Here is a 12,711-nt window from a genome sequence, read left to right on the forward strand (position 1 = left end):
GAACACTGTCCAGAGTAGCATCCGCTGAAAAGGCAGCCGCCCTCTGCAGACGAAGTAGCTTATGCCACATCTTAGACTGATTAGTGGGAGGGTCATTGGGTAACTCGCCAACCCACAAGACCGATGCTCTAGACACCAAGGACACAGTGGTGTCAGCTCTGATGGCCACTGCTCAAGCCTCGTGGGCCCTGCGCAGTGCAGATTTTGCTTTTCTGTTTTCTGGCTCCTTAGAAGAGGAGTCCCCATCCTTAGGTACCACTGTGCTACTAAGTAGGGCCCCGAAGTGAGCAACCGTAAGTGGCACCTTCAGCAAGTCCAGAGTCTCCTCCTCAAAGTTGTACAATTTGCTAGCCAATGTCAACATATGCTTTGGGAGTCGCAATAGCTGCCCATTCCTCCTTGATGGTCTTAGTAAAGCCCTCAGGTATCACTGATTTAATCTGCGGTACCTTAGCCTTAGGCAGCACCAAGGAGCCCTTGGACACAGGAGAGATCTGTTCCTCTGTAACTGGCTACAGATCAAGCGCAGCAATAGCCTGGTTAATTAGTGGCTGAAAATCCACCATAAGAGAGAGCCTCTGACTGTGTAAGTTTGCAGCAGAGTCCTCAATCATCTCCCCCTCTTCCGAGGAGGAGGGCCCCTTGTCTGGGTTGCCCAGCAATGTCTCTGACCCACTGACCCTGGGTCACAATAGATCTGGGGAGTCCTCTCCAGACTCATCTGAAGACCTCCCTCTACGCAAGGGCACAGAGTCCTGGCGTATAGCCACCCTGGGCTGCTTAGCGGGCACCATCTCCTCCTGAGAGTCTGAGGGCGACACATGGATCACAGCCTGCCTTGCAGGCTTCCGCGCTTTAAGCGCCGCTGCCAGTGAGACCTGAACGGCCTCCTGAATCCAGCCCTTTGCAGTGGCAGCATCAGGGGGAACCCCCACATTCCCTGTAGGAGTAGGCCCTGAGGGAGGGGCCACATAGGGGGCATCTGCACTCACCTCCTCCCCCCCGAGCAAGTCCCGATCTTACCGGGGGGAGCTGTTCATGGCCTTCTGGGTGCTCCGACGCCCCATCCACGGGCTCAGCACCGCCTGCCTCATCATCCTGCACGTCTTCCCCGTCTGATTCCGACAGGCTCTGGGGCGGCCACTCCTGCTGACGTTCCTTTCAGCGTGGCCGCAATACTCGCTGAGGCAGTCCTCCTCCTGCACGCCCAACTGCTAGGGAAAGGAGTTGGGGGGGGGGAGGCCAAACATCACAGGCTTACCTTGCTCGTGCTGCCGGGCGAAAGCTCTCTCACCAACGGGGCCTCCTTGTCAGGAAGCCTCCAATTCTGGTGCTGCCACTTGTGTCCTGCTACGGTGGATTGCTGGTGGCATGGATTGCGCCCAGTCTCCTCACCGGTATCTGGCAACAGAGAGGACCGCTGTGGCCTACAGGCGCCAGCAAGGTCATCTGATACATCTGCCATTTTCCTTACAGGATTTGCGCAGTCCCGAGTTTTTGGCGGGAACAGGCGCTGATGGGCGGATCTCTCCCTAATAGCCAGGAGTCCGAAGGTCTTTTTAGCGGACATCGGCCAAAAGGTCGGCAAGAGGTGAGGAGAGGTAACGAATAACAGAAAGGACAGTAGAAGAACAGATATGAATTTTTTTAAAAAAAATTTAAAAATTTTTTTTTTCTTTAGTAACTAGAGAGAACTAATAGTAGTAGAATACCAGGTGAAGAATAGATTGGAAATAGTCAAAAACAATAGGAATATAAGCAGAAGAAAAGAAGAGGCCTAGTTAACTAGGCCAAAGCCTGCGAGCTGTAATGCGAGCCTTCTGGAGCAAAGGCAGGAAGTAGAACTGAGGAGATCCGCCCACATGCACTGGGTTAAGGATCTTCAAGTATGACTACTTCCTGCCTTTTGGAGCATGTGGGGGGGATGTAATCCCAAGCTTGGGTGACCTCCTACACCAGCCGAGAATGGATTTTATCACTAACACAACACCCTCCAGGGAGAACAGTCTACCCAGAAAGGAACACTGCCCACAGACGAAAAAGGGACAGAAGAAAAAGTAACCCAGATGAACCTCGGTCAGGCGGATCCTCCCTCTCTTTTGGTGGGTCCTCCAAAAGAGAGGGAGATGCCTCTTGTTTGCTGCGCGGGGCACTAGCAGCCATGTTGGAGGAGCTGCAAAGCGCAGCAGCAGAGGTTGCCAGCAGGCACTCATTTGCACAATCATGTGGCTGTGCCCCCAGTTCTCCCTGACTCGCACTAGCCAACATCGGGAGAGGCACGGGGGAGGGAGACAATAAATATGAATCTCTTCATACGAACAAAGAATTTTGCAGAGCAAACTATTTAGCAACCTGTAAGAGCAAGACAGGGCAAAAAAAGGGGGGGGGGTATTTGAGGGGATTGCCCCTCCCTCCTGGTCATGAGGAGAACTCTGTGATTGGCCCTGTCTAGAGCAGGAGGTCGAGACAGCCCATTCTATTGGTGGAAAACAACCCTCTTCTGAGGGAGAACCACAGTACGCCCCATTACAAAATCTTGCAAGATATACTTCTGCATGAAAAACTAAACATACATCTGTTGCAAAGAGCACTGTTCTTATGCTGTTCAGGGCCAGATAAGCATTGTGCCTCTTACTCTGCTTGACGGGAGGTTCTGGTTTCATGATTTGGATTTCCCTGGGGTGAAAAGCATGAATGTTTGCTTGGAATAAGGTATCTCTGTAATTCCTTGCAAGTGAGTTACAGAGAACGGATTTCTGTTACAAACCAGAGGCGCAGCAAAAAAGGTTATCCCAGATAGGAGAGAGACAACTAGAATCCACTTCGCAGGAGGTGGAAGGGAACCTTCTGTAAGTGTTGGTGAATAGACAGTTTGCACCAGATTTGGGGGTAGCAGAAACAGATATCCTGGTAGTAAGGACCACTCCTCTCCCCCAACCAAGGAAGCCTAGAGTTTGTTCCTAAGGAGCTTTATTTAAGAAAACATACAGGAGCACAATAGAGCAGATGGTCTTTCCTTGCACACCATGTCTGCCCAAGTCACTCGTCAACATGAAAACAACAAAAGCTTCTCCAAGTGCTAGAAGGACACAGAGGCTGCTCCTCCAATGCATGCTGACAGAACAGAAGCCGTGGGGAATGGGGCAGCCCTGGCCTCAGGCACGAGGGCCTGCTTCAGAGGGTGGGGTGGGCAGGGGAGCACAAAGGCCTTCGGCAGACCGTGCCTGCGTGGGGACCACTCCATGGAGGTTTAAAACTGTCCCACGTGGTCCAGAGGTGTGTGCTGAGCACCTTGCTCAGTCCGAATCACTGTCGCTCTCTGCCTCCTTCACATCCACGCTGAACTTGTATTCCTGGTCACAACCCATGTAGGCATCGCTCATGAAGTAGAGGGTGTAGTTGTGGGTCCCAGTGGCTGGTGCCACAAAATCCAGCTTTACCTAAATAAGGGAAGAATGGGTGAGCTGGGGCTCTTGGCACCAAAGTTGAAGAGCAAGCTGCTCTAGGCCTCAGGCACCATGCAGAGGGTGGTAGCGCACACTGCCTGCTTATTTCCTAAAGTCGCGAAGTATTGTTTACACTGCTTACTGACTCTCCCAGCTGCACCTAGAGCTCCTGCCAGGGACGTCCTCCGTGCAAAGCAGATGCTCTGCCGCTGAGCTACAGCCCCATTCCCTTAGGGGGAATCTCTTGCAGCAGACAGTGCTCACATGTAGTCCCCCATCCAAATGCAAACCAAGGCATACCCTGCTTAGCAAAGGGGACAATTCATGCTCACTACTGCAAGACCAGCTCTCCTCTCTGCTTCTAATGGAGACCCACAGAACATACATATTTCTGGATCCCAAATATGATAACTTTTACAGGGGTGGCGCTCTCTCCTCCAGCCATTTTTGCAAGAGAGGAGCAGCTAGATGCTCTTGTGCTGCACCAGTGCATGCCTAGGCCTGCACTTCCTTTGTTTCTTTTCTCTCTGTTCCAGTCTTCTGGCCTGCCCTGATGAGAGTGCAGACCCAGAACACTGCATCTGTTTGCTAAGGAGGCAGGAGAAATATGCCCACAGAGGAAGCAGAGGCGTTTCCTTGCCTAGCCCCTCGGCCCAAAAGCAGATGGAGGGCAATGCACCCCAGTGTCTGGACCCTAGGGGACTACAAGGCTGTGTTTGCAGAGCAAAGCATCCCGGACCTCCCCAGCAGCAAGGCATCAGGCCCCTTGCCCAATGGGAGGGAGGAGGTCACTGTGTTAATTCCCAGCTCACCTTCGCCTTCTGCTGCAATGTCAGCCTCTTGATGGAAATGAGGCTGTTGGACTTGGAGTCGCCAATCACCACCCACCAGCCCTCTTCACGTTTCTATAGAGAGAAGGAAACCAGGTGAAGAGGACCGTGCGGCATCACGAGCAGTGGGTCTCCCAGCCCGCCCCTAAGGAGGTGGCAGTTGGCTGCAGCAGCAGCCTGCACTAGCCAGAAGTTCTTCCTCCGGGCCTGAACGTACCTGTGGGAAGAGGGGCGCGATCACTGGCCCGGTGACTTCCTCCTCTCGCTCCAGCTGCACCAGCACCACCACGGGGCCTCCACTGCACAAACAAAACAGAGCAAGCCCATGAGGGGGTGGTGTCCCACACTGCCATGAAGTAGGTGGTGTGCAGGGCATGACCCCGCCCCTCCATCCCTCTTCAAACAAGGACATTCACCATGGCGATCGAGCAACACAGTGGCTTCCAGTGCAGAAGTCCAATTGCCTCCACTTTCTTTTAGGAAAGAGAAAGTTCTTAACCTTTGTTACTGTGCAATCTTTCCTGAAGGGGACACATACTGGTCAGCTATCAGAGGAATAAAAGTGCTACGTAGCTTTTGTGTGGGATTTTTCATGGCAACATCCCAGTCCCACTGAATTGCCCAACGGTCACCCTAACAGGAAGCCCCCTTTCTCTCATGAATCATCACCTGCGGATGCCGTCCTTCTCCACCACCTCATAGGAAAGCTCAATATTGGGGTAGCGGTTGCAGAAGCGAGCCACATCCGCGATCTGGGAGTCCGAGAGCTGCAGCAGGCCGTTGCGGTCCTCATCCTCCATTTCCATGATGTCGAACACGCTCTCCACGCCCTGCAAGGAGTAAGAGATGGGGTGAGTGAACCCTTGTGACCAAGAGGAAGAGATCTCCAGGGCCGCCACGCTACATAGGTGGAAGCAAGCTGCCTAGGACAACCATATTGAGCCCAAATCCAAGACTAGCGCCGCCTTCCCCATTGCTTGACGTGAGAAGTTAGGGGGCCGTCTTAAATCCAGAGTCATCTTCCTTTTGGGTAAAGGGAACCTCTGCTTTTAAGAGGGTCATCTCACATCCAGAATGGTCTTCTATTCAGGTAAATATGGTACTACTAATATTTATGGATTGCTTTTCGACAAAAGAGTCCCAAGCAGTTTATAGAGGGAAATAAATAAATAGGTGAGATGGTTCGGGCCAAGGTGAGATGGTTCAGGCCATACGGGCCAAGGGCTCGCCATCTAAAAAGGAACACAAGGCAGACACCAGCCACAGCCACTGGCGGGAGGCTGTGCTGTGCCTCGGGGTCTCCTGGCCTGCCCCCGCACTCACCTTCTCTGTGCAGCGCTTAATGTGCTCCGAGGTGAAGTGCGGCAGCTGCTTCAGGTAGGAGTCCTTCGACCACATGGCCTGGGTGACCATCTGCGCCAGCTCCATGGCCGCCAGAGCAGGACTCAGCCAGCCGTTGCTGGACAGGACATCCACGCAGGCCTGGATCAACCGAATTGCCTGGGGAGGAGGAAGAGACCGGCTGAGCACACTGGGGCAGAAGGGAGGCATGTTAGCCAAGCTCCTGCCTAAACAGGAGGGGCCCGGCCCAGAGATCATCCACGGCCTTCTGGGGAGCTGCAGACCCCCTCGGCTCCATCCCTCAAGCCCCACTTCTCTCCAGGCCAGTACCTTGCTGAGGATCTCTTCTGTGTCAGACTGTAGCTCCGCGCTCAGCTGCATACGGGACAAATGCGCCTGCAGCAGAAGGTTGGTTTTGACGTGGGGGTCGTTGAACTTGGGGTTGTTCAGCTTGTGGGGCACTTTCTGGGCAAGCTGCGGGAGGGAGAGAAACGGGGATCAATGCAAGCGCCATTCACCAGCCATGTGGGAGCACCCAACATGCGTATCCTCCTCGACGGGTGTGTGCTTCCAAGGACTGAAAGATGGCAAAAGCGAACCACTCTGTTTATTCTTTACTCTTTTGCTGACAAATAAAGAGACATTAGAGGAGAAATAAATCACATCCCTTTTCACTTGTCTGAATAGTCCTTGGCTTAGCATAGCTCAGTGCCCCAGGCATCCATTTTGCTTGGAGAGGAAGCTTAAGTTGAGAACAGGTATACGTTCTCAGCAGGCCCACACACCTCCTAGTCAAAGGCACTGACATGCAAAACCTCGGTACAGGCCGTTATTTGTGGGAGGAAGAAACAATTTGGACTGAATGGCAGCAGCATGCAAGAGAGGGAGGAGCAAGGGCCCACTGGTGTGAGCCACCACAGAGGAGCCTGGAATAGGTGTGGGTGTTCAGGGTTGGCAGAGCCATGTCCAATGAAAGGGGCAAGGGTGCATCTCTCACCTGCCGCAGGAGGTTGTCCTCATGGTGCCTGATGGGAATGTTCTCGTACTCGGCGGCATTGGAAATAATCTCAATCAGGCCCCTCACTTTTGTCTTGGCATTCAGGGACATGCTGAAGAGCTCTGGAGGAAAGCGGGGGAAAGAGGGGGAAAGAGGGGAGGGGCATCAGGCACAAAGCAAAACGCAGCAAGCCACGGGCAGCTGTCCTGCGCCCCCTCTCTGGTCCCCTGCTTACCAATGGTGGTGTAGTTGATGTAGTAATACGCTGCAATCATGCCCAGGTTCAGAGGTGCAACGTCCATCTCGTCCTCAATGCTGATGCACTTGGACTGTTCCAGGTCACTGAGGGTCTGCTCCACCAACTCGGACAGGTGGTCAGAGAGATGTCTGTGGGAGACCCCTGGACAAAGGGACCAAGCAAGTCAGAAGCTGGACGGATGAAGGGTTTTGAACCACAATGTGGTGGTGGTGGTGGGCACGTTCCATTACTGGGGGGCAGTCAATGCCACCCAAGCTCTCTGGAGGAAGACCACCACATAACAGACAAACCAGCCTTCTCCCTATCCCTCAGTTTGTGGCAGAAGAGAGAGACAAGCTAACAAAGCCCCAGGCTCTCCCACCTTGCAAGTTGTAATAGTTGGGGTTCTGCGTCATTCGGCGGTACAAGAAGGTCCAGGTGAGGTAATCCACAGCGTCCTGCTTATTCTCAATGGTCTTGGTGACAATCTCAGCATTGAAGTGATCGTGCATGCAGTGGTCCAGATGAGACTCCACTGGGAGGGGCTCGTACAGGAACTTCTTGAAGAAATCCTGACGTGGGAGAACCAGTGTACATGGAATATTATTTTAGATTTGCTCGACTTAAGGCCCTTCTTTCTAGCCCCTTTCCATTCCCCGCCATCAGAAGTTCAGCAGGAGGGGGAGAGAAAAGGGGCAGTTTTGGCTGCCCAGAATGTGGAACAGCTTCCCCCTTGCCTCAAAGGATAGTGAACTCACCACTATCACTGTGCTTTACCTTACACATCTCCCGGATGTGGCTGGACTACAACTCCCATCACCCCCAGCCACAGTGGCCTTTGGCCATTGTGGCTGGGGATGATGGGAGTTGTAGTCCAGCCACATCTGAGGGCCCAAGGGTGGGAACCCATGCCTTACAGGTCACTCCCTGTTTTAGTGTCTTATATTGTTTATCGTTTCTTAAACTAAACTTGTAAGCCACTTTGGGTATATTAATGCAGAGACAGGATATAAAGTATACAAATAGCAAAGCAGCCTATGGCTTTATTAAAGAAGAGCGCCTATTCTTTATTAAATACAGAATAAACATGTCCGTGTTCTTAAAGTTGGTGGTACAGTTTTAAGCAAGCTGCGTGGTTCGTTAAGGTCACAGCTCTGAGCAAATGAATCCTCAAAACCCAGAATGGAAATGGAAGTGTACTCCAGAATGAACCACACTTAGTCTGCAAAGGAGACACGGGGCCCAAATGCCTCCAGGCCCCCACCCCTACAGCAACCTGGAAGCCCATCTGCTTGCTCTCCCCGGCTCACCTTCTTGGATCCTTGGCACATAATCACACAGCGTCCCTCGTCGTCCTGCAATGGGCGGTTGGCATGGCCCACCATCTGCAGCACATCATAGATCGGGTAATCCACATACCTGGCACGTAGGAGGAGAAAGCGCTATGTTAACGAGTCAGGAATCTAGGGTTTTGCAAGGGGGGAAACTGCAATATGCACATCAGCCAGGTTTTTGGACAGACTCCATGTGTAGATATTTTAGTCTGGCCAGATGAGTTTCATCAGATTTCTTCACTAATAGGGACTGAGGAGACCAGGGCTGAGACTCCCCACACTGAGGAAGCAATAAGGATGCAGAAGTATCTTAACAGAGGATGTGGGATGCTCCACCCATGGACTAACAGAAGCCCCACTCAAATTCCCTCTGGCTTCTAAGAGTGCACAAGAAACTGCTACACGTAGCATGCTCTTTCTACCTTGAAGGTTTCAATCTGAAAAGGGAGCAGTAATTGTGTTAAAGCTGACATTCACATAACCCTGGACACACACACACACACACACACACACACACACACACCCCTCCCTCCCTGTAAAATGCATGCCAATCCAATGCACATGTGGCTGACCAGTTTCCAGGTTCAATTAACTTGTGCCTCAGCACTGAGTTTGGAGACATACACTGGTTAAAAACCAACGTCAAACCCAACCACAGCTGAGGCCTAGACTGCAGATGCAGCAAAATAGGACAGTCGAGTTCCTGGGTGAGAAAACAGATCCCTCTTCAATCTGCAAGGGGCGGTGGTGGTGGTGAGATTTCCTTTTTTAAGTGCTCACCTATGTGAAAAGTTCCCTGCAAATGAATTTAGCCCAGCAGGGTACAGGGTGGGCTAGTAACTCCTTCCCCGACGTCCTAATTTTACTTGGGAGGAGAGCTGGTCTTGTGGTAGCCAGCATGAATTGTCCACTTTGCTAAGCAGAGTCCATCATGGTTTGCATTTGAGTGGGAGACCACACGTGAGCACTGTAAGGGGCTCCCTCAGGATGGGGCCATTCTGGGAAGAGCACTCTGCCACCTCATTCTGTTGTAGGCACAGATCAGGCCCAAGATGCTACCCTTCTGTGTCTGAAACACTTCCCATCATCTGGAGACGTCATGAGGGAGACGTCATGAGGGACGCCTCTTTTCCTGGGGACTCCTATGCCTTGTCTGCTCCACCTCCCTGCTCCAGGAGCCTGGAACCCAGCATCCCCACACATCCCCCACCAGTGCTTGTCACTCACGCGTGGATCTTGCCGTTGTAGTACTGAGTGTCCATGATGATCACCAGGTGAGCAGCCACGTTCATTCCCCAGCAGAGGCTCCGTGAGGCCACCACCACCTGAATGGCACCTAAGAGCAAAGAGCATGAATGTCAGACAAGGCATTTCAGGGCCATTGTGGCTGGGGATGATGGGAAATGTAGTCCAACAACCCAAGGCTGGGTGCTCTAGGGGTGTCCTTGTCCACAGAACTGGCTGGCCCAGTTTGGTTCAAGCCTGAACTGGACTGGGCCAGTTCAGTCCAGCACCCCCTCAAACTCACCTGTTTGGTTTGGGGCAGGGTTCACAATTTATTTTAAATAAGTTTTTAGCTACTTACTCCCTCCAGGGGTTGCTAGCACGGCCGCAGGGGGTCTTCTGGAGGTGCCTCCTTCCCCTGCCAGCCTCCAAAAGTGCCCCCTTCACCCACACAGAGGTCCATTAGGCATGTGCGGTGGCCTCCAAAATGGCCACCGCGATGGGGGTGAGGCCCAGAATGGGCCGAAGAGCACCTGGACTGGGCAAGGGAGGTGATTTTGGAGGCCGGCGGTGGGGAGGTGGTGCCTCTGGAGGTGCTGTTCGACCTCGAACCTGTTTGCACACCTCTAGGGTGCTCTTGGTCTACAGAAAGTAGTTTACATAATAAACAACTTCCTTATGAATCTTGGCTCCCTGCCACCAACCTGGAGTAGGAACCACAGGAAAGGAAATATGGAGGCAGAAGAGTTTCTTGCTCAGCCTCATTGCCTCCACGTTACCTTCACCGGGTCCGCTTACGTTACCCTCCATTTCCCCAAAGAGAACAGGAGATCCCTCGGATTACCTCCATGTGCCTCCCCTGCTCCACTCCAGATAAAGTTGAGCCCTCAAGTCGGTGTCGACTCCTGGCAACCAGAGCCCTGTGGCTGTCCTTGGTAGAATAGAGGAGGGATTTACCATTGCCTCCTCCCAAGTGGTATATCGCTGCTGCCTAATACAGGTGTTTCCCATAGTCTGGGAAACATACCAGCGGGAATTCGAACCGGCAGCCTCTTGCTCGCTAGGCATGTCATTTCCCTGCTGCGCCATTAGGTGGCCACTCCCCCCGCCCCCACAACTCTACCTGAGCTGAAAAGCTGCTCCACAACTCTCCGCTCCATGGAGGTCAGCCCCTCGTGTAGGTATCCCACTCCATTCGCCAGAGTCTCCTTCAGGGTGCTGTCGTTCAGCTTGTCCAGGTAGGGAGCCACGTCCTTCTCCGTGCAGTGCAGGAACCTGCCCAGGAGGAGCAAGCCAGAGCTCAGCCCACAGCAGAGCCTGCAGACCTAACCATTCCTAACACCCCCTGGACTGCAGCCTGAATCCGACCCCTTGCGAGGCTGAAGGAGCAAGTTCCTAGCCCTCATTGCTACAAAGCTATGCTTGAAAAGAAGTCTGGTGAAATCTCAGAAGTAAGAGGCGTTGTTGAGAAAGACTTGCAGCAGTCAGAGGGGAGCCAGACAGGACTGGAATATGTGAGAGAGAGTGTGAGTGTGTGATGTTCCTGCCTACTTCCAGTGCATTATGGGAATTTGCCTGTTTTACATTGGGCCCTGTCTGTGGGGAGCATGATGGTAGTACAACCCGTCTTAAAGGAATACCTTCCTACACTAGGGGAGAAAGACTTCAAGCAGTCAGAGGGTAGAGATCTTTGCCTTTTCCCTACGGTTAGCAGAAGCCAATTAATAATTATATGGATTGCAATCAGTTAAGGTTAAGTTATGCAAAAGCATGCAGATTCGCTTTAATCTGCATGAGTTTATGTGGGTTGCAAAATCCAGCTTCTCTTCTCGCAGAATCAGAATTGCCTGAACACAGAATTTTTATGTATGTGCCATGCAGAAACACACGAAGCCCATCCGTACCTTTGTCTCTGGACATCCGAGGCGCAGGTGGTGAGGATGTCGATGGCCGTGAGGCGCGTCTGCTTGCGAGACGGAACAAACACGATGACCGGCTTCTTAGGCGAGTGTTTCATGATGGCGTGATAGACCGGCTTGGCCATGGACAGCAGGCGGGTCTGGGTGTGGCTGATGTTGAAGCCCTGCGTGTGGAGGAGAGAGAAAGAAGGGGCATGCAAGAGAGGCCACAACACCCCCACACCACTAGACTGAATGGCTAGTGGAGAGGCCGATGGGGAGACTTACTTGGATGTGTAGCTCGAGGGGTACCGGGCGCACGTTGGGGTGGAAGTTGAAGGTGGCAGTGGTGCTGCAGCCCAGCCAGTGCGCCACGTCCTTGGCATTGGACAGCGAGGAGCTCAAGGCCACGATGCGGATGGGCCGCTCGATCTGGGAGGAAATGTACCGCATCCGGGAGCAGATCACCTCCAGGACAGGCTGCAAAAAGGAGGCAGAGATTGGGGGGGGTACATCAGGCGGCCCAGAACCCCTAGAGATTCTAGTCAATGGGGTAGGAAAGATGGGCCATCAACTGCCCAAGTCTTCTGCTCTATGGATCCAGCCATCTTCCCCCTTTTATCCTGGATGCTTTTTACTACATGTTGACTGGGCTGCAGCTCAGTGGAAGAGCGCCTGCCTGCATGAAGGTTCGATCCCTGGCACCACCTCCCTGTGGGACTCCAGCTTGAAACCTTGGAGAGCTGCTGCCAGCCTGTGTAGACAATCCTGAACTAATCCTCAGACCAAGGGTCTGACTCAGTATAAGGCAGCTTCCTATGTTCCTCTTGTGGCTTAGGACAAAAGCCTCCTCCATATACACAAGAGACCCCCAAAGTGCCAAACGACAAGTCATCCAAAGTAAGAGACCAACACTTAGCTCCACCCCGCCGCCCACAAGCGGCATTCCCCCAGAAGACTCACCCCGTTCTCGCCACCAATGAGGTGCACTTCGTCCACAATGAAGAGGTTGACGTTCTGCACGTTCTTGCGCTGCTTCCAGCGCCGGGAGAGGATGTCCCACTTCTCAGGGGTGCTGATAATGATGTTGCCCTTGCCGAGCAGCTTGAGGTCCGTGCTGGTCTCCCCCGTCAGCAGGACAACTTTCTTGAGCAAACATTCTTGGAACTTCTCATACCAGTCCAGGAAAATCTAGGAAGGAGGACCCCATGAGCAGCTGCCACATTGAGCTCTCTTCCATAATGCACCTCTTAAGTTTTTTTTTAGCTTAAAACCCACCAATGGTTCATTCAGCATTTTGCAAATCATTAAGTCTGCATTGCTTTTTAAATAGTTGCAGTAGGACTGCAGAAGCGGATTCTGCCCCTTATCGCCTGCAAGAGGACTAAAGGTCACTGGAAAGT

At 52.7% G+C, this 12,711-nt stretch overlaps 1 protein-coding gene across 1 annotated transcript in view; it reads right to left on the reverse strand.

The window, feature by feature from the left end:
* Window positions 1-2,953: 2,953 nt before the first annotated feature.
* SNRNP200 (small nuclear ribonucleoprotein U5 subunit 200) overlaps window positions 2,954-12,711 on the reverse strand; it is a 42,288-nt gene continuing 32,530 nt past the window's right edge. Inside the window, exons 31-45 of the mRNA XM_053269487.1 lie at window positions 12,272-12,499; window positions 11,597-11,788; window positions 11,315-11,493; window positions 10,534-10,685; window positions 9,414-9,522; window positions 8,163-8,271; window positions 7,235-7,424; window positions 6,850-7,014; window positions 6,615-6,736; window positions 5,948-6,091; window positions 5,600-5,776; window positions 4,946-5,106; window positions 4,494-4,575; window positions 4,259-4,351; window positions 2,954-3,440 (exon numbers count right to left, since the gene is read on the reverse strand). Of these exons, the coding sequence (XP_053125462.1) occupies window positions 3,297-3,440; window positions 4,259-4,351; window positions 4,494-4,575; window positions 4,946-5,106; window positions 5,600-5,776; window positions 5,948-6,091; window positions 6,615-6,736; window positions 6,850-7,014; window positions 7,235-7,424; window positions 8,163-8,271; window positions 9,414-9,522; window positions 10,534-10,685; window positions 11,315-11,493; window positions 11,597-11,788; window positions 12,272-12,499 (2,247 nt within the window). The 3' untranslated portion in view covers window positions 2,954-3,296. The remainder of the gene's footprint in view (window positions 3,441-4,258; window positions 4,352-4,493; window positions 4,576-4,945; window positions 5,107-5,599; window positions 5,777-5,947; window positions 6,092-6,614; window positions 6,737-6,849; window positions 7,015-7,234; window positions 7,425-8,162; window positions 8,272-9,413; window positions 9,523-10,533; window positions 10,686-11,314; window positions 11,494-11,596; window positions 11,789-12,271; window positions 12,500-12,711) is intronic.

Source organism: Hemicordylus capensis, chromosome 8 (assembly GCF_027244095.1).
Source record: "Hemicordylus capensis ecotype Gifberg chromosome 8, rHemCap1.1.pri, whole genome shotgun sequence".
Lineage (NCBI taxonomy): Eukaryota > Metazoa > Chordata > Lepidosauria > Squamata > Cordylidae > Hemicordylus > Hemicordylus capensis.